Source organism: Chelonia mydas, chromosome 24, assembly GCF_015237465.2.
Source record: "Chelonia mydas isolate rCheMyd1 chromosome 24, rCheMyd1.pri.v2, whole genome shotgun sequence".
Taxonomy (NCBI): domain Eukaryota; kingdom Metazoa; phylum Chordata; order Testudines; family Cheloniidae; genus Chelonia; species Chelonia mydas.
Genome location: NC_051264.2, coordinates 1,331,835 through 1,353,040, shown reverse-complemented (window position 1 = coordinate 1,353,040; position 21,206 = coordinate 1,331,835). Strand labels below are relative to the sequence as shown.

Genomic DNA, 21,206 nt, shown 5'->3' with positions numbered 1-21,206 from the left:
AAATGCTGACAAATGCAGTAACCAAAAAAAAAAAAAAAGTATTTTTCTCCAACCTTTTAGTTATAATAGCCTTAGATGTTGTTTTTTATCTGCTCTTGTTACAGGCAAGTTCAGACAGAAATGTGATTTTTTTAATCGAGTGTCCTCCTAACCCGCTATACATGGGTAGGTTATATTTTAGGGATTTACATATCAATATATTTCTCAATACTGTATTATCAAAACTGACCAAATTTATACATTTTAAATGGAAAATGGTTTGAATGGTGTCATTGCCTGTAACTTCTGAAAGACAAATAATGGTATTGATGGTAAAGAAAATATAATTTTAAGAAGCATATGCCTGGAACTGCGATCTACCTAAGGCACAAGTTTCATTTTAAAGGTGGGAACTCTACAGTAAGAATTCACCTTATAAGTTGGTTCCTGAATTCGGACCTTTATGATAGCTGCACCAGTTTTGATACCTGATACCAGAATCCTATCCCCTTGTTTTCCTGCTCGTTCCATCTCGACAATGTAGTCTGGTGGGGAATACTCTGCTTCAGAGTATTTTAAAATCCTAAAAAGACCAAACTAGGCTTTTACAGGTAGAAAAGCATCTCCATGATCATTTCAGTACATATTTTCAGTGTTAGTAATCGATGGACAAACTTTACAGGATTATGTGGAACGAGGACCTATGTTAGCCAGAATAAAGGGACAAAACCCCTGTAACTTCTATGTTGATATGTGCACATCCATTAATCACCAAGCCAGGGAGACAATATACCTCCCCCTGGTGCACATGGCAATAGAACAGAGTAAGGTAATGTCTACACAGAGAGCTTAAACTAATCCACTACAGAACCCTCCACCCGCACTCCGTGTCTACTTACTACAGACATGCAGACCACAAGTATTCTGTATTCTTTCAGCCAGCTTTCACTGCATCTGACTTTACCAGCAGCAGTACTTCTGTGTGCCTGAAGAGTCAGCCCATAAACCTGGAAATCAGAACTCCTGGGTTCTATATCCTGGTCTATCACTGACTCACTGTTACCTTGAGAAAATCAATTCTCGTCTCTGCATTCCCATTTACCCAAAAGTAAAATGGGGATAATAGTACTTCCTACCCCATTATGAGATGCTGGGACGAAATGCAAGAGATGATATTTATTAATCATTCTAAATATAGTTACCTAATTTTGCTAGACAGTTCTAAGCCTTCCATGTCATCATCCTTAGCAATGCTCCACTCAAATGTCATTCCTGACAAACTACTGAATGTGTTTCCTGAAGACAGAAACCAGACAGATAGATTCAGAAACATGTGCTGGTGAATACATATATTTTTAAGTATGGAGTTCTACACAGCTACATGTGTTAATCTATCTTCTACTGTCTACTGCTGTGAAAACAGGAAAAACCCTGCATTATCACTATGCCACCACCAACTGTCCTTACGTTGCCTTGCTCCTCACATCCAGTTACAGAACTGTGAACAAACAGGCCACAGGCCCATATTCCAAGTGTCGAATATTTCTGATGACAACTCTCCCTTCTTAATCTTGCATACTTGCCCATGCCCGTTATATTCCAAAATATTTCTGACCATATCCAACTTCTCCCTAAACACAAACCCATGTATACGTAGACAAAAAACAAACTAAGATGAAAAGAAGAACATTATTTTATTTTCATGCTTGAAATTAACTGGAATGAGCATATAACAGTTTTAAACAATTATTAGTAAATCAGCTCTGTGGTTGGGGATAACAGCAAAGAAAACAAGAATTCTGGTTATTGTTATCTAGGTTTTTATACCAGTTTTATTAGTGTGGCATCTGAGAACCTTGCAATGTCACAGTTGTTACGCTTGCACTAAGTGGGATACTACTTTTACTCAGTAGTCATTATATGCACTCCAAATGAAAGATAAACAGAAGTACAATAAATTCTCATGTTGCTCATATTAAAACATTTTAGGAACTAGTTAGAAACAGGCATATTTTCTCTACCTGAAAAATACATAGCACATGAACTATAGGATTTTGTGATACACGCAAAAGTTGCTACATTGGGGGTGGAAACAAAATTTGCTACATATCATAATACATTCTTTAAAAAACTCAGATTAAGGAATGTCCTTGTTTCTCAGGAGGTAGAGTTTAATCCTGGGAGTTGCCCCAGAAGTTTATCCTATATACAATACCTTCAACATCCAGAGCTCTCACGGTTAATTCAAGTGGAGAATCTTCCACATATATTTCTCGGGTTCGGGAGATAATTTCAATACTGTTTATCATATCGACAATGATGTCACAACGCAGTAAATGGCCTGTCACTAAAATGTGAGAATAAATGAGTGTGCCTTAATTCAACATCCCATAAATCTATGTTGAATTCCCAAATCTTGAGAAGGTAGTACTACTGAAAACAAAAACAAAACAAAAAAGTGGCAATTCTTACATCATTGGGAGGAGGAGGAGGAAGCACCTTTGTCAGAAAGCACAAATTCCTCAACAAAGTCCCTGATAAGCTCATTCTGGGACTATGATGGGCATGGATGTTACACTGTTATACTTTCTGTTTTTGTCCTTCCTTGAGCCACAGGCAGACTGTGGTGTGCCTACTATACGTCACTGTTATTTTGCATGTACATCACTCAAATCTGTGATTTTGAAACAAATAATGAAATACACCGCAGTTCCATATCTTGCATTATTAAAATCAGATGGGACAAAGCACTAGTACCGTAGTGCCCAATCCTGTGTGTGTCTCTTTGGGAAGGACTGGGTGATTTCAAGAACCTATTCTATCTCAGCCCTGGAAGTCCCTACTAGACACCCAATTCCTTCCCTATCATGTTGCTCTTTATCCACCTACCAAGTTCCTCAGCTATAACAACGCTGCTTAGCTTTGTGGCCTGTGTAGACTGAGTAGACAGCAAAGCTTTTTGCGAACAAGTGGTACCATTCTCGTAAATTGGCTCAATGGTGACTGTATCATGACGTGTGGAATACCTGGAAAACAGAGAGATTTGGATTCTTCTATTGATATTTTTATTATCTGGGCAAAATAAGGGAGGTGAAGATTTTTTTCAGTTTATTACACATGGATTCAAAATCAGATGGATCTGCAACTCAGAATAAGGAAGTGTTTTAGGGAAATGCTACCCTTGGTATGAGTGAGCTGCATGCTATCGGAGAGGATACATAGGAACTGCCATATTGGATAAGACTAGGGATTCATTTAGAAAAGTACCCTGTCCCACCACAAAGGCCGGTAAGATGATGTTGCAACAGGCAGTCATGGAATGCCCACTCCCAGGAAACGTTTCTTCCTAACTGGCAACAGTCAGAGGTTCGCTTAAGCCCTAAGGAATAAGGGTTACATCACTTTCAAAATTTGTGCAGGTTTATTTATTTTGCCGGGAGAGGGGAGTTAGTATTCACTATTGCCATTCTGTAAATTCTTGTTATCCATATAAACATCTAACGGTTTCTCAAATCCCACTCACGGTTTGGTCTTACCAATATACTGTGCACTGAGCTCTGTGGGATAAAACCAATGATGTGCCAATGATTAGTTTTGAAATTCACAAGGACCTACATGACTGAGAAGGGCTCAGCAGGGTAAGGAGGCCACTGAACCAACCCGATACCAGATCATCCGGCCTGTCGCAGAGCTCTGACCAAACAAACTAAGAAGGCAACCCTGCTTTCCCCATGGTCCCTGCCTTCCTCACGGGCTGTGACCCCTCTAACCCTCCAAAGGCCCATATACTCCTCCCAAAGAGTGGAGCCCCTCCATCCATAACTTCCCCCAAAATCCTTCTCGTCCCCTCAGCACAGGCTCAGCTGCTCCCCTCAACGCAGGCTCCTCCGGAAGAGAGATCTGGGCCCCTCTCTCCTACCGCAGGCCCAGCTCCCTACCCCCTAACCACTGCCATAGACCCACCTCCTCCACGTCTCTCGGGGCTGGCACTCACTGAGCCCCAAGGCCAAGCTCCCTCCAGCCCAGGCCTCTCCCCTAGGCCAGCCCTATGCTCCCCTTTTCCCCCAGTAAGGGCCTCCTCCCCCCCATCACCAGGCCGGGCTTCCCCGAACCCCACACCCACAGTCCAAAAACCCTGGTCCCCCCATCTCTACACCGACTATCCACAGCCCCGCCCCATTCCCACAGGCCCCGCCCATCCTGCAGGCCCCGCCCCCGGAGGCCCCGCCCCCTCACCAGGAGTAGCAGCCGCCCTCGGCCTCCAGCACGAAGGGGACGTGGCGCTCCCGGCTGAAGGGCAGCAGCACCTTGGGCACGTTGAGCTTGAAGGGGCGGGCGGGGCCCAGGAGCAGCAGGAAGGGGAGGGGGAGGAGGAGCGGGGGGGGCGGGCCCCGCCGCGGCAGCCTCATGCCGAAGACGAGGAACGGAGCGGGGACAAGATGGCGGCTGCCGTAGGGCTCAGCTCCCGCTCGCGGGCACGCAGCCACAGCTCTGCGCATGCGCCTCTCCGCGTCCCACAGCGCGTGCGTCAGCTCCCCGCCCGCCGCTCCTTAGCCCAACAACTGCGCATGCTCCGCTAGGGTCGGGGCGCTGGCGGGTGGGGCACAGCGTCTGTCCACTGCGCCTGCGCAGGTTGCCCGCGAGCGGCGGGCAGGGCGTTGCAGCGCTCCCGGGGCCAGCGTTCACATGCTGGCTGCAGCCCTAGGTCCCACCGGGGTCGGGTGCAGGACTAACTTAGACCAGGGGCACCGGCTGCTCGGCCTGCACCCGGCACATCCCGCTGCCATTTCCGGAGCCCCAAAGTCACCGACCCCGCCGGCTCTTGGGGCAGCTCCTGGCGCGCAGCCGGCTCCACACCAGAGCCAGCTGCACGGGAAGGTCTCAGGAGGACCCAGGCATCAGGAGCCCAGAGAGGAAGGGGCCTGCTGCCTTATCCTGAGCAGGGCGAGGGGAGGGGCGGGAGAGGACAATGGGGGAAGGAAGGAAGATACGGGGTCGGGGGCAGAAGCTGGAGCAAAAGACTTAAGATAACTAGAGTGCCAGTCCTCAATAGCCACGAGCCAGGCCCCCCAAATCATATGTTTTGGTGTTTGCTTTCCAGCTGTTTGGGCACATACAGGTCATGGCTCGAAGTTTCTCTACAATTGTGAGGCCTAAAAATGTTTTTTTTAAATGACAGCGGAGTCTCCCCCCGTGGTGTTCCTCCAGGTACTGGGGTGTTGAGAAATACCCCACAGCTTGGAACTTGTGATAAAAATCTTCGTAGAGTTGGCAACGATGAGTTTACCCCACCCAGCAAAAGCCAACCCCAAATGTCTTGGAGGGATCCCCAGAGCAGCCTCTAGGTGTCCCCGTACGGCAGAGGGAAAGCACAAGCTTGGAGAAACCAGCTGGGCTTCGGCTCTTTCCTAGTTCCTTGAGTGGCTGGGTTCAGCGAAGTGCTTTATTGGGTGAGCACTGATGGCAAAGCCTTACCCAAAGGCTGAGTCCCTCTCCCAAGAGTTTACAATGCAAGGAAATGGGTCCCACTGAAGCACGTGAGCGTGGGAGAGGCAGAATCAGGCCCTTGGGCACGGCTTGTGAGAATACAGGCAAAAGTATACAAAAGAATACAGGCGGGAACTAGGGGGTGGTGCCGCTGCAGGGGCTGGCTTGAAATGGTTTCCATACTCTCTGGGTTTACAGTTTGGTTCAGTGGCTCTCAGCACCCCTGCATGCAGGAAAGGTGCCTAATGGAAGGAGTACTCCTGAGGGCATTCTGTGCCAAAAAAATTTAAAAATTCTGCACACGTTTTAAAATTCTGCATATTTTGTCAAATAAATGTGGAGGCTCCAGCATGGCATTGCAGACCACAGGCCAGTGGCTGCACAGAGGCGGGCGATCACTGTGCAGATTCCCCCTCCTGGGACACAGTCTCAGCGGTGAGGCTGGACGCAGCCCTGACACAGAGCAAGGGCCTGCCCAGAAACACCCCAGAGCCCTGCCCCTCTACAGGGGGTGTGGGCAGGCAGGATCCAAGTGTGAAGGGCCTTTCTGGGTTCAGGCAGCCCAGTGGGGGGAAATCCATGTGTTTGGGGAATCTGGATGCACAGGGGCTTGTTGGGGGGTTCTGGGTACAACAATAATGGGACTCTGCAGGAGGGGGGGTCCAGGTGAAGGTGGTTAGGGCTCACCAGGGGAATCGGGGGAGTGGGGCACATTAGTGTTGGGATCCAGGTGCAACTGGTAGGAGCTTAGTAAGGTGGGGATCTGTTGGGGTGGTACAGGTGCAGGGTAAGTGCAGCTCATCTGGGGGGGTTCTGAGTGCAGGGGGGGATGAAGCTCAGTGGGAGGGACTGGGTATGAGGGGGTCTGGATGCATGGGGCTTGAGCAGATGGGGGAGCAGCTCCCTGTACAGGGATCCCTCCCCCTGCAGCTGAGAAGCGATGGGTGCAGGAAGAACAGGGTAGTTTGTAGCGCTTCCTACAGCCAGGGGAGAAATTTGGGAGTCAGTCTAACTCAGCCCCGGCTGCCATGCAGCGGAAGAGGATGTCCTGTCCTCCCCAGCCCAGCCAGGACTAGCAGCTGAGCCCGTCCCACAGTAGGAGCCACTAGGTGTCTTCCCTAGTCCTGCCGCCACCCCCTCAGTAATTTATCTCTGATGGGTGCCCTGTGCACCCGAAACATACTGCCAGGGCGGCTTGCATGACTGCTTCTGTGGCTTCCCTTTGCTTCCCCCTCAAAGTCATTTTTCTACAGGAAAACAAGCAAGCATAGGAGTCCTCAAGTGGTCAGGCATGAGGTGGTGGAAGAAATGAAATGCGTGGAGAGATAGGGCAAAGACTAGTGATGAAGAGCAGGTCTATGCAAAGGCCTAGAAATCACACCAAGGAGCTTGAGCTAGAAGGCAAGCAGAAACCAGCACAGCATAGAAAAATACCCTCTGTTCTATGAGTGTGTGTTTCCTGTGCTCTCCAACACCTAATGACTTCTCATCTTACACTGGGACTGAAAGCTCTTTGGGGGAAAGTGCAGCTTTGTCCAGGGCCCAGGAGGCTGAGGCTTGGGCCTGTAGCTACAGCACCAAAATTCCTTGTCCTTTGATCCTTAGAAAGCTTTGGTGCAAGTGGAAACAGAAGCAGAGCCAGTGACATCTGCCCCATTTAGCTGAAGGGATTTTTTTCCTCCCCTCCCCCCCTTTTTAAAAAAACTTCTGCAGATGATCAAATAAGGTTTTGGGGGGTTCATTTTTACTGCACCCAGGGCTGTAATGAGAGGGGGTGGAGCTCTGCACTAGGCAAGTCACTGCAGCATCTCCCCAGCTGCCCTTCCTCACCTGTTGCCCTATAATTGTCAGATCTTCAGTTTCAGAGGCTGGTGCCTATGCCACTTGCTCCCCACTCCCCTGACATGCCTGCAGGGAGGCCAGACAAGCCCAAGCTGGAATTGTTTAGCTACAGTGGAAGCCAGTATTAAAATCTTTTTCTAATTTACTCTCCCAAACTGGATTTCTACATACACAGACAGAGCTTCTGCCTTCCAGTTTTATGTACAACAGCTGGTCCAATTTAGTTCTTATTTTTCCACAGCCATTTTAGGTCCCAACTGGAATTTAAAGCCAGCTGTAGAACTGCCATAATATTTGCTCCTTATATTTTATTAGACTCCTGCCTAGTCTAGTTAGAGCCAGGGGCTAGAGAGGAAAGTGACTGCCCTATAGGTTTAGTTAGTGCTACTGCTCAAGCCGTAGACTTTGTCCTCTCTCAAATTGAAGGGAAAAGCACATTGTACAGGCAGAGGATAACAGGAGAGACAACCAACAGAGTTAAGGTAGCTGGATAATTAGATCAGAGCTTTTAAAAGTTTGAGGAACTTCTAAAATAGAGAGGGTCTCACTAGAAACATTTACATGTTTCAGGAAAGAAACAAGTTGTTCTAGCTTAAAATATTTGGCACAAGCTGCCCTATCTGTTAAAATCCTCACCACCAAAGTTTCTTGAAGGAGTTTAAGGCTACACATTAAAGGAAAAAAGGAATATGTAGATGGGAAAAGCAGCTTCCCAGATCACTGCATTTCTATATGGGATGAAAAATGGGTTATTCTGTGGAAAAGGAAAAGACTGAAAACAGCAATACTTCACACCAACACTTTCTTACAAGCCTAGAGCTGTCCTCTGCCATGCACATAGAAAGCTGCAAACAGCAGCCATTTTAGTTAACATTTCTTCTGGCAGTAGGGATCAGGTGGTTCCACTCCCTGTCCTAAGGCTAGTCGGACTTTCCTTTTTTGCAGCGGGTGTTGGAAATATTCCAAGGGGAGCTGGACTCTGTCCCTTATGGTGTTTATCAGCTATGTGAACAGGTTTTGCAGGGGTGGTGGGTTTTGGTTTGTCTTGCCTTAAAGAGGAACTTCTTCCTTTAACTCCTGAAAAGAGAAAAAGCTTTGATAGATAACATGAGCTCAGATTTGGTACCCAAAAAAGGTAGGCTTTTGGGCAGGAGGCTAAGCTTAACCCTGTGGAAGATACAGCCCTTGGAAAGAGGGATGATTATACATTGCTGTAGCTGTGAGTAAAGTAGCTACATTTCCAGAGAGCTCACTTGTGGCAAGGTCTAGTTTGGCACCTTGCTTTAGTTACTGACTCTGGGTGCAAAGGAGGCAGAGGGTCATTACACAGTTACCATCTGGTTATCTGGTGCAAGCAAGAAGTTAATTGTCCATCGAACTGCTTACCTGTATCCAAGTGCCCCCTTCCCCACCAGGTCAGCGGGGACCCTGAAGTAGCTTACAGAGCACCAGCTGAGCATCTAGTAGCACCACCGGAAGTTCTGTATGGGGCTGTGGTCAGCTGCAGTTGACGGAAGAACTAGTGACCAGTTCATGCACATCCCAATCCTTAAACATAACGGCGCCCGTGGGTGTACAGCAGCTTTATTTTAATCAAAGCCCATTATGTCTAAAACCAGCATGGCGGGAATGGTTTTTATTTCAAAAGACAATTGTCAATTTTAGTATCAAAACACTTGATATAGGTTCTCCTCTAACTGGCCCCTAAAACCACCACAACCAACGAGCCTCTCTCAAGCCTAAGCTACACGATGCAAACCTCTCGCAGATCTCACTACTGTGCCTCACAAACAGAACTTCAACAGTGCACTGCAATGTGGCTTGGACCCGATTCAAGACAGTAAGAGTACTCCTGGGTAACAGGGGGACTGAAGGGATCCCCTCAGTATAAGCAAAGCTCTTCACACAAGAGGCAGTTTTATAGATGAGCTGTTACAATTGATCAGCAATGAGTGATAAAGCTCAATGCAATAGCACTTAGTGAAGGCAGATTCAAACCCAGTGGCAACAATGGGTTAGAGGGGCTGCTTCTCTAGTCAATGGCCAAAGGGGTGTGACTGGCACACACAGGGCCAAGAGGCCCCTGTGATTAATTCTTCCATTCATGAGTGTTCAAAGAGAACAGGTTTGGTCTTTTAGACAAAGAAAGCACTCTCCTCTTTGCTCCAACGGCTCTACCATGCAAGGAGAAACTTTAAGGCTGAGAAACTGAATGTCCCTTTTCGGGCCATCTGCTCCTGCAGGAGTTCCTGTTATGACAGGATGCATTAGTGCCCAGCAGAAAGGCTCCCTGCATTCCTAGCCAGGTGATTTGAACTTAACAGCCAGAGCCAGAACTGTCCCACCTCTGCTTCTCCCTGGCAGCAAGGCAAAGGGGACCAGAGCTGATGAGCTAAAGAGGTCAACATCAAATTTTAAAGCCAATAGCTTCTTTTAGGTGCAGCTTGTGAGCCCCAGAGTTATTTGGAATGTTTACAATGGTTGCTACAAAAAAGGTAGTTACAAAATGTGTACATCTCACACGTTCTCCAGACATTATTGCATTGGTTTGTATTTCCCTTAATGATGCTGTTTAAGGCTCTGCCCAACCTGGTGACCTTTAACCCTCAGGTGACTTGGCAGAAGTTGGTTTGGTTGAATTGGCAAGAGAAGGTAACCCTTGGGGTTAAAGGGCAGCTCTGGCTGGGCCGGCCCCCAGCGAGTCGCTGGGTGGGGCAGAGGCGATGGCAGGGATCCTTTACATGTCGTTCAGGTCCAGCAGGGTCTGGTCCAGCATTCTTTGTGTGCAGAGATGCTCCTCTTTGGTGGATTTCAGTTTATCTAGTGGGAGGAAGAGTTAGACAGGTTAGCAGGGGCTGTACTTATGTGACTGGTGAGACCTGCATTAACTCTTCCCCCAGCACACTGCTTTGGTTAGCTCCTCATTAGACTTTGGATGCAGGGCCACTTGCAGCCACAAGCTGTGGAGTTCAAAGTGTTGTTCCCGGCCTCTGCCTCTTGAGCTGCTGGTGCTTCCTGAGCAGCAAGATCTCCAGAGTCAGAACTTGGCATGCAGATGTGTCAGACTGAAGCTAGCCTCCCCCAGATCTCCCATTGCTTCAGCAGTATGCCTCTTACATTCCCAGATCTCAAAACCCAGAGAGTTGCTTTGTTTGCCTAATGGTAGTGTGCAGAGACTGCTGCAAACCCAAGTCAAAACATAATGAGCAATTCCTTTCAGCCAGACTAACCGGTCCCCCTCCAGGTGATCACTGGCAGATGTTAAAAGCCTGGTCAGAAAGGTCATGGAACCACCTGCTAACAGCCAGACTCTTTGGGGGGAGGAGGGGGTGAGTGCTTGAGGAAGGAGAGAGACTAGTCTAGGTCAACAGTGGGCTAGCAAGACCATGGGATGCTGGTCTGCCCTGGAGGCTAAAAATGTATTTTAGAAGCCAGGAAAGTCGATCCCCCACAGCTGACCTGGATCAACCTTATTCCAAGGGTGGCCCTGACATACCAACATGCAGGACCACTTCACAAGCTGTCGAGTGGTTTGCTTTTTAGACAGCTTGAAACAGGCTTACCCCCACTGCTGTACACAAACCTAGGGTCTCCACAAAGTGTAATCACTGCTGATTAGCAAGAGAAATTGTGTGCATTACTCAGACCTTCAGGGCAGTCCAGAATTGATGCAGTGAGGACAAGGCACGGCACCTTGCTAGAGACTCCAGAGGCAGCTCTGCCCAAGACACACACGGACTGCAGGATCTATGGGCTTTTCCCAAGCAGGCTCTCAAGGGGGGGTATTTCCAAGCTTACGCATGCTTGCCATTACAGTGGCTGCAGCCACAGCCTCCAACTCAGTAAGTCCTTGGACAACAGCAACTCACTCCCAAGATGCCTCTCCACACCCCAGGCCATGTGGTCTTAACAGTAACCAGGCTTCTCCACAGGCCTTCCGAATGGAGCTTGGCTTTATTAAAGCAGCACAGGTTTGCATTTTGTCTTACAGACCACAAGGCCAGTGGTTTATCATCATCAGAAACAGCCATCAATCCATGCAGCAGGAGATCCTACAGACATTCAGCATATAGTAAGGTGGTCAGTCACAGCACTTACAAACATCGGATATTGTCAAAAGCAGCTTCTACAGCAACTCATCTAAGAGATAGGTCTCCAGTGTAGCCAGCCCCCACATCACAGTTGGCTGAGGGAGCCAGAGCAGCAGCCCCCAGGGACTCCCTGTGGCACTAGTGGAGTGAGACTGCCCAGACTGATCAGAACCAGGAGGAATTGCACTCCTGGGGAGGGTTAGGCATGGAGAACAGGTTACCTTTGAAAAAAATAAGTACATTAGAGGATAGACTTTAGCTGCCTCATTAAATAGCAGTAATTGCACAAAATCTGCTAATCTGCCAGTCTGTTAAGAATGATCAGATTTCACTGTGGTCCACAGCCCTGGTGCTCACAAATAAGCTTGTTTAGTGTCATTAGTGGGCCACCTTCTCAGTCACACAGATCATGCAGCGTTAACTTCAGCTCGTTAGAGAGCAGGCGATTTTTCTCAAGCTGGCTGTACAGGCGCTCTGCATCAGCAACAGGAGGAGGATTAGGGGAAACAAGAGGAAGAGAGAAAAAGAGAAAGGGAAGGTTAGTAGAGTACCAAGATGAGCAAGTCATACAACCTGTCCCTAACATGTGGGGCTTAGAGATAAGTCACAGCTTGTTTTTACGGACAGAGGCATGGAGACAGGAGACCAGCACTGCTGACTTGCTTTTCAGCTCAGAAAGCCTGTGGTAGAAGCCAAGTGTGGCCAGAGTAGGAGTCCTATGAGGGCTTATGGAGGCACAGGAAGGAAGATGGATTGTCCCTGGAAAATGAAGCCTGAAGGGTAATGGGTGTTCTTTATGCCCAGGAACAGGACAGCCTTTGGATACACCCTTTGGACTCTGAACAATTCAGGAAGGACATGGCTAGATCAAGACTAGCACTCAGGCAACCCCATTTGCTTACAGTGCAGCCATGTGACCAGAAACTGATGAGCACTGGCAGCTCCCCAGTGTCCCTCAGAAAGGATGCAGGACAGCAGTCACGGTCCATGACTGCCAGTAAGTCATGCTTAGCAACTCATGATGGGTTTATAACATGGACACAGGACCAAAAGCCTCATCTGCTTTCAAAGCTAACTGAGGAGCAGAGGTAGATTCCAGGACCCTGCTGCTGAACACAGAACCAATAGCAGGATGATCCACCACAGAAGTGCCGAGGGAGACCTGCCAGCCCTGCACCCAGCAGCACCACAGACTGAGACGCTGGAAGTCTCCGAGCAAGGGTCTCAGATCTTCTCAAGCAGCAGCCAGTTCATGGGAGCCTGCCAACTTTCCAAAACCAGACCAGTGGGCTCCAAAGCTATGTGCTATCAGAGCACAACTAGCCAAGCTAACCACCAGACTGGTCCTGTGGGTAGCAAGAGAGCCCAGCTCAGGCATAGGTCCTTCCCAGTAACTTAACAGGCTTTGCTCACTGCTTTCTTGAGTCCCTCTGATTAAACACCTTCCCACCCCACACACAGGACAGTCATCTCTTGATAGACTGCCTCAAGGGACTCCTGTGCTCCCAGCACTCCCTCTTGCTGGGGGAAGGAAGGATGGATGGGGGGGGGCATGGTTTTGTTCAGCTGCACTGTACCATTAAGATCACACAGGTGTGCACTGGTCAGTAGAAGCTGCTAGCCTAGTACAAGTGCAGGCCCTTAAAATGTGGCCCTTACAGAGAGGCAAGTCAGCAGGCCTGACAATGGCAAGCTCCTCCTAGCCCCACTGAAACCCCACCTTGAGAATGGAATTCCAGGTTCCTGTCAGCATCCTGGGGTCAGTGGGAAGTCACTAGCTATCCTCTTGCTCACCTCCTGAATCAAGCAACATGCTTCAGGGGAACTGTTCTAGGGGTTTACAGGTGTTCTCTGCCCTCAAACTGCTCTTTGAGCTAGTTAATCTTCAGCCTAATGTTAGGACATCAAGACCATGGAGACGGTTTCATAATGGCTCTGGCCTGGACAGCCACTGTGGTGGTCCCCAGTACCCAGGCACTTGGACCAGCAGATTACAGTAGCACAAGAATCTCCCAGTTTTAATTGGAGCCTCTATAGACGCCCCCACACCTGGAACCAATACAGCCAGTCCCCCATGACAAGATTTCCGGGGGCAGGGCTGTGTTTGCTGTGTGCTCTGAATGCTATGGTCTTCTAGAGGGGGCCTCTAATAGAGCCTAGACTACAGGTCCCAGCACACTGACACCCCCTTCTCAGAGGAGGATGGGGAGCTGGGACCCACTCTGCCAGGAGCCCAGACTGCCTTGAAACAGAACAGGCTGCCACTTCAGCCCTTGGTTGGGCAGACTGGTCACCCTGGTGAGGTCTGAGTGTGCCCTGGTGAGCAAAGCATGAACATGTAATGCCAGTGTGAGTGTAACTGCCTGTGGCCTTTAGTGGTGGAGCCAGAGAAGGGCTTTATGGTGACTGCCAGAGCCATCTCCATACTGGGGAGCAGAGGGAGGAACCAAATGGATTCCTCCCCCCCATTTATTTACTGCCCAGACCCAAGGGAGGAGAATCCAGTAGCTAGACAGCACTTGTTCTTGAGCCCATGATTTCAGCTAGACTGGTATGAAACACCCCCAGCCTTGCAAGGGTGGCCTTGCGGCTCTCACCAGCATTGCAGGCGGCTTTCAGTCACTTTCTCCACTGGCCACTCTGTGGAGAGCTGCTGAGCCTAGTCCTCATGTCAGCCTACCTGTGCATGTGCCAACCAAGCTGGTTGGGCCACAAAGCTTTCACAACCCCAGGCCAGGAATTGCAGCACCCAAGCATCCATTCAGAACACTACTGGCAGGTGATATCTAGCATGACTGGCCGGGAGGGGGCCTGCTGACACCCCAGTCCCTGGAGGTTTCAATTTACATTGAAAAGTCAGACCCCAGGGGAGCTACTTGGAGCTGTTGATTTCAATACAAGTTATTGGAAGTGGCGGTTTCTTGGCCTCCCAGCCCAAAGTGAGAACGTTTAGGTCAAGGGCAGGAAGCAATGGCACTTTGAACCTCATCCCTTCAGGAGTGGTGACAGACAAGCGGGGAATGTTTCCAAGGGCAAAGATTTCAGTGTGATGACTAGTTACTTGTGCTTTATTACACTGGGGTGGTTGGAAGTGTGTTTGAGAAACACTAAAGGTGGCTTCCATGAAGGTTACAAGTGCCAATGTCTTCATATGATGCAACAGGCAAACTTCAGCATCTCAAAGCTTCAAGCCACTACAGCTGCTTCCCAACAAGTCAGCATGTAGCCTTTTCAGGGCAGAGACTCTTACTGTGTTTGCACAGCTCCTTGCAATGGTACCATCCTGACTGGGAGCTGCTGTAAGCCAGCTGAGTGAACTGGAAGGGGCTACATAGCTGAAGAGTAGAGTAAAGTGAGAGCAGGCTGGGGCAAGTCTTCTGGGTCTTCTGAACTACAGAGTACATAGCCTCAGTTACCAAGATCTGGCTCATGAAGGGTTATGTTTGGACTTTACACCAGGACTTCCAGGACAAAGTGAAAATTTGAGGAACAGGAAAGGAGAGAGATTTGGTGAGCCACAGACACGATTATGTCAACCTGGGTAGTGTTCATAATCCAAGAGTTCTAGTAACTTGTGCAAGTCAAATGACATGTCTGTATGCAGCATGACTGGTTCCTACCACCAGCTGTGAACCCAGCACTACACTCCCCCATATCTGCAGTCCAAGCACTTTGGCCAAGAGGCATGTATGGATTTCCTACATTAGCTTCTACACCCCTCAGATGGACATTTTGCACTACAGAAGCCAGGATCTTGGTCTCCACACAAGTAAAATTCAGTGCAGCTACTGGTACAGCTTTAGCATCTGACCAATCCTGTCCAGCTGGAATTCATATATGTGCTTTCCTATGTTTGTTAACTTTCGCATCCAGCCAAGTGGATCACTGACCAGGGTAAAGCAGACAAGGTGTACATAGTGACTTCACAGTGAGCCAGCATTTGATTGCTCCAATGCTGACTGCATCCTAAAGGGGAATCAGGTGTGATAAAGCCATTAACTACCAAGACCAGGATACAAATGCAGCTTCAGATTTCCTGCTACAACTCCAAGGAACCATTCAGTCCTTTGGAGCACTCAGCACTTTGTATTGTTTGCAGATACGCAATTCAGACATGTGAGCCAAGAACATAAACAGCAGAAGGAAGAACTTCGTGCATCAATGTCTATATATTCCACGGACACAGGGGAGTTACATGGGCCTGGAGGCAACAAACTGTTACCATCAGGCAGCAAGTCCAGAAATCCATGGCTCAGCAGCACCAGCCATTTCACTCATCATCAATGTATACATCAAGTTGTTCCTTAGAGTGACATCATGCTCAAGCAATAGGAAGTACAAAAGGAGCTTTTGACTCTACATGAAATATGCAGATGAGAACAAAAACACCCCCTGCTACACTCAGCCCCTGTACCCAGACATACTGAAACAGGAGCCCCTCTGAGCACAGCAGTGTCTGGCACAATAGGTCATACAGAGGAAGCTTTGTTTGAGGGCAAATGCAGCACAACTGCTCCTGAGTTTCAGTGCATTCAGTGTTTATTCCCAGGGATGCCCTGCATACAGCCTAACTGGACAAGGGCACTGGAATTCAGAGAGTAGCAGAAAGAGCATAGTGAAGAGTGCAGATGCAGAACAAGCCACCAAGCAGAGGCAGAGGCAAATCCAAAGTGGAGTTTGGAATCACAGATTTATCTGTATGAAATAGAGAAGGAGACACTTGTTTTAAGAGGCCCTTAAGGCTTTGTACACAGCAAACTGGGTTTACGGAGTTTTCAGATGTTAGAAGCAAGGATGCTTACTTCTGAGTGAGTATCAGCCCCTTCCTTGGTTAGTGGGCAAGGGAGCATGCAGAGTCCACAAGCCACAAAGCTAGAGTAACAAACTAGTTTTGGCTATTTCCAGAGCAGTTCATGGATCTTCTCAATCCCAGGATCATGTATCCCTGAGATTTGACTAGCACTAACTGCAGCTTCTGCCACACTAGATCTTGCAAAACAATGGCACATTGTCACTCCTGCAGGAAGCCTTCTCTGAGTAACTGGGAACTGCATTACTTGGCACAAATTAAATGAATTCACACCCATCCTGGTTCATTCCCAGCTAGCACTGCATCATACTAGTGTTGTACATGCATATCACAATAATCTAACTCTTGAGTTAGTCACAGCATGCTGACAGACACCGCTGCATTAATCTAGAGGCAGAGACCTGCAGGAAACACTACTAGTCCGTGTAAATTATCTCCATAGCCAGTCTATCACAGCAAACCAAGCAAGTTCTGGCTGTTTAGCCTGCTCAAGCAGAGGCAAACCCCACACCACAGCCAGCTGATATTTACATGGAAGTCATATCATTGAGGGCGTGGTCCAATTCCTCACTAATAGCTTTGTACTTCAGTTTCTGTGCATAGAGCTCATCTAAAGAGGTTTGGAGGAGAACAAAGGGAAAAAACAATAAGAAAGGCAGAGGAATATAGTCCAAATACCCAGAGGCAGGAAATGCAGCACAGAATCCAGGAACAGGAGAAAATGAAGTCAGAGGTGAAAAAGCTGCAACTCAATGTAGTTAGGAACCCATCTATTGATTGTTTAGAGACAGGACTCAGGTTTGGTCTAGTTTAATCAAGAAGTGCCTTGCAGATTACAAATACAGGTTCCTTGAGGAGAAGGGCCAATAACTTCAAAGCAATGCAACTTAAGATGTGTTGACTCACAACGGTCACCTGCCTGACTGGATCTGCAGTAACCAATGATGAGAGGTTTAAGCAATGAAGCAAGAAACCCCCCCCCCCCATTTTGTGGGGGAGCTGAACTGGTTTCCTGAGCTAGAGGACAGAGATCAGCTAAGTAAGTATTTTCATCTCAGTTTCAATAGGAAACCCCAAGGTCACCATGCTTAGTGGCTTTAGTCATCTAGTCTAAAGATGTAGGGAATTCCCATTACAGAGAGAGCAATGTACAATTAACAGGAGAAATCCTAGCATGCAAACTACACCTGTGTTACCTGCCTTAATTGGAGGCTTGGAATCCAGTCTTATGAGAGTTTTAGTACTGATCTTTCCAGCTCCACTTAATTCCAAGGGAATACGACTTCTGGCTACAGTACAGCTGTTATGTTATTCCACAGAGTGCCCAGAGGACCATGTCTGGTTCAGTCTTAAACTGTCACTTCAGCAGCAGGCTTGTAGATCAGAGCCAAGTGTCTCATGATCAATGTTTCAAGCAGAGCATGCAGATAGATATTTTTGCAGTTGTAATGAAGTTATCCCATGGAAGGCTTAACTGGCTTACCATAAAACATCTAGATCTGTTTGTGGCTGAAAGTACAGCTCAGGTGGTAGTATTCACTGTGCTGACAGCATGATTTCTAGACTGAAGCTATCTTTGCAAGAGTCTAGCTTCTTGGCTACATCAGAGCTTGTTAGACCAAAGTCTTCACTATTTTGAGCTACCAAAAGCTAGGGAATCAACAGGAGACTCAGACTGCTTAAGTCATTGAGTCAGGGCAGGTTGAGTTGTGGCCTTCCGCCACCCTTCAAGACTGAAAAGTCATAGCTGAGGTTTCATCTAAGAGGAATTTAAATGGGTTTTAGGGTAGTGCTGAAGACCAGAGAGCCATTCCATGTGTTGGAAGTTGCTATACTCCATGGTTGGCACCACCTAAGCAAAGGCTTAGTGGGTCTTGTATGACTACTTGCTTGTACCTAGTTATAAAAACCTATACCATGGGTTTCAGCTACACTAGCCTGACAAACATCTTACTATCCCTACCTACTGAGGTTTTCAGGACACCTTACAAAAGCTTTTCCCAATCCCACTCCAGAAATTTCAGACTTAAGAATGAGTTATCCTGTCAACACAAAATGTCTTTTAAGCAACAAAATGCATGGAAATCCCAGTTGCTTAGTCTGGAGTGGCCAGGTGACACCTGAGTGCCAAGCAGTAATCTAGGAACATGTTACACCAACACTTATTCAGCCTCAGTGCAGAGACTGAGCTGGGTTGTTTAACAGTAAATACCAGGTCCAGAGTCTGACTCAGCAGCTCTAGCTTCAGCTCACACCACTTGACAGCCAGCAGGCTGAACCAGAATAGGCCATGCCCATGAAGTGAGTAATCAAGAGAAGATTCTGATCAGGGGTAGCCTGTCAGCTCCCTCCCATAAGCTCCAGCACCACCCATGCCATCTTGGGCAATAGACTCAGCTGGCCCATCTGAGTGATCTTTGCCACTCCCAAGGTTTCATTTGACACTCCAGTCCTCAAAACATACCTTCCAAGTCATCAATGGTCTTCTCCAGTTTGGCTACTGATCGTTCAGCAAATTCTGCACGGGTCTCCGCCTGACAGAAAACAGCCAATTAATACAGAACTAGTCAGTGGTTCTTCATTTTGCATCTGTAGACACATGGGGCCCATGACACTGATCTAGGAGGAGTCTGCTACAGTGAAGTCAAGCTAGTGTGGCCAGCCTCAGAATGAGGTGCCCTGGTCCTGGCATCCAGACTCTGGTGGCTGACAGCCCCTTTCAAGAGGTTTATCCAAATCCCACACCCCTGGGAACATGCTTTCAGACCCTGGAGAAGTGGCCACTCACCTCTTTAAGTTTGTCTGTCAGGATCTTAATCTCCTCTTCATATTTATCCTCTTTTTGAGAGTACTGTGGAAGAGGCAGAGAGTCAAATCCCAGTGCCACTAACTGCTATTAGCCACCTCCCACAAATAGGTCCTGAAATCTGAGAGTCACTAGGTCCAGACCCCAGCTGCAGAGGGGAGGTTAGAGGCTCACTCTTGTACCACAACACAAAATTCCTGCCTAAAGATGTTGCACCAAGTGGGCCAGCCACAGGGAGGCTGGCTCAGGACAGTAATTCACACCATGCTTATCCACCAGGAGGTGGTTAGGAAACCAACCCCAGAACCATGTGTCTGACATTCAGCATTAGGCACATGGATGAATAAGTCTGCTTCACAGCCAGGCAGCCAATGCCTTATACTCATGTTGCCTGTGAAGCTTCCCCGCCCCAACCTTGGAACAGCTTAAGACAATGACCACCACCACACATACACCAACAGACAGACATTGGACCAATGGGAGATTGCCTCACCCACCTTGTCTCTAGAGACAAGGAGTCAGACAGACACTCATGACTACTAGCTCTGCATTTCAAGCCATTGGCACGCCCATGTCTGCAGCTCCCAAGGACATGCAGACTGATTCTGTAACAACTCAGCCTCATGCTAAGGCCATTACAAGTTCCACAGACCAGGGAGCATTCCCATCTCACTGGTGCTCTTTAGCCAGAGGCCCATGCAGGAGCGCCTGCAGGCTTCTGGCCCTTTGCAAGGCAGGCCTACCTTCTCAGCCTGAGCCTCAAGAGACTTGAGATTGTTGGTGACATTCTTCAGCTCCTCCTCCAGCTCGGAACATTTACTGTGGAGGTTTTACAAAAGGCAGGAGAGAAGGAAAGAAAAGTGGGAGGGAGACAACATAGGAGAGATGAAAAAAGTGAATCCATGTGCAGAGGAGACTGGAGAGCTATTTAGGAGACAGATCTCACATGACCACACCAGGTGAGATTTCACTTCCAGGCTGTCAGGAGAGTTTAGAGGCAGCTTTGTATGAAGTGAACACCCACACAGGCACTGACTACAGACACCTATTCTTAGTGCCTTGTCCACACTACAGCAATAGCAAGGCCTTAAAACTGAGCAGCTGGATGCAGATTCATGCTGGACTCAAAGGCTCACATGTAAAAAACTGAACATTAATAAGTACGCTGTGGGGAGGGAAGCTGTTCTACTATGGGGCAGCTGCAGCTGCCACCTGCTCAGAGAAAGGGAGGTCTGTCAGTCAGCAGGAGAGACTGGAGCATTCCAGAAGTGAGAAATGAAGGAGAGAAATGCTATTAAGGAGCAGAGGGCAGGAGTGTGATGAGGAGGCCACAAGACCTGTTTGACACTTGAAGGGTTAGTACCTTTTCTTCAGCAACAGCCAGACACTTCACATTCTGGTCCATCAATCGAATCTGTTCATCCAATTCCCGGCAACGACTGTTAAGGACGATCACATGATGGCACAAGCAAGGCAAGGGGGGCAAAGGTCAAAAGGAGCAGCATCATCACAAACAAAGCCGAGCAAAAAAAAAAAAGAGGGAAGGGAAGGGGAAAAACAAAGAAAGTCATGGTCACGACATGCACATCCGGGTGGGAAGCACAACTATACTTGCTGTACATGCACACAAGTGACTTTGTTATACAAGGCCTAAAAGATGCAACGGAAAGGCTCTCACTTCCCCCTCAAAGAGGAATTAAAGCAGCCACACTTGAGGAAATAAAAGCCCTTACATTGCATCTCTTCGTGTTCTGGACAGAAACTAGCCAGCTACCCAGCAATGCCCTGTTCAAGAGTCTAGTACTTCTGGATAGTATCTGAAAAGCCAGATCAGACTCCGGCATGGATATTCTATGGTTCCATGGGCTGCTTTAATTCCTGCTCCAGAGGGCCTTTGCAATTGCAGTAGGGTGCATTGTGTATGTGCCTCAGTTTCCCACAGCAATTTAAAGATAAGCTAGTAGACACCAGCTGTTCTAGTGACCCACAAAGCAGTGCTGGTGAAAAGAACTAGGCTGAGAGGGACCTTCTGATCCTGCGGGTACAAAGTCACTCCATGCAAAGAGAATGGGCATGTCCACTACAAGGCAAACGTTTGATTGTGATATGCATATTGCACTCCATGCCCCCAAGTGTTGATTTTCCCCTGGTAGGAGTGAGAGATCAAGGAAGTAACAGCTCCTTTGGCAGA

General features: G+C 48.1%; 2 protein-coding genes across 15 annotated transcripts in view; both read right to left on the bottom strand.

Annotated features, from left to right (window-relative positions):
* NUP210L (nucleoporin 210 like) overlaps window positions 1–7,919 on the bottom strand; it is a 47,358-nt gene extending 39,439 nt beyond the window's left edge. Inside the window, exons 1-5 of one of the 2 annotated variants that reach the window (XM_043535565.1) lie at window positions 4,216–7,919; window positions 2,869–3,005; window positions 2,195–2,326; window positions 1,182–1,275; window positions 412–562 (exon numbers count right to left, since the gene is read on the bottom strand). In XM_043535565.1, coding sequence (XP_043391500.1) covers window positions 412–562; window positions 1,182–1,275; window positions 2,195–2,326; window positions 2,869–3,005; window positions 4,216–4,478 — 777 coding nt within the window. In that variant the 5' untranslated portion in view covers window positions 4,479–7,919. Of the gene's footprint in view, window positions 1–411; window positions 563–1,181; window positions 1,276–2,194; window positions 2,327–2,868; window positions 3,006–4,215 lie in introns of those variants that run through there. The other variant, XM_043535564.1, reaches the window with a different exon arrangement.
* Window positions 7,920–8,929: 1,010 nt separating this feature from the next.
* Window positions 8,930–21,206, bottom strand: part of TPM3 (tropomyosin 3) — a 35,296-nt gene continuing 23,019 nt past the window's right edge. For 2 of the 13 annotated variants that reach the window (XR_006287411.1, XR_006287413.1), the window contains 6 exons: window positions 19,759–19,834; window positions 18,998–19,060; window positions 18,674–18,743; window positions 16,741–16,819; window positions 10,956–11,360; window positions 8,930–10,128 (listed from right to left, as the gene is read on the bottom strand). Coding sequence is in view for 8 of the 13 variants with exons in the window: in XM_043535567.1 (XP_043391502.1) it covers window positions 10,125–10,128; window positions 16,741–16,819; window positions 18,674–18,743; window positions 18,998–19,060; window positions 19,759–19,834 (292 nt within the window). In the remaining 5 variants the exon portion in view is untranslated. Of the gene's footprint in view, window positions 10,129–10,955; window positions 11,361–11,406; window positions 16,095–16,736; window positions 16,820–18,673; window positions 18,744–18,997; window positions 19,061–19,758; window positions 19,835–20,378; window positions 20,455–21,206 lie in introns of those variants that run through there. The other 11 variants (XR_006287412.1, XR_005223029.2, XM_037883121.2 and 8 more) reach the window with 7 other exon arrangements.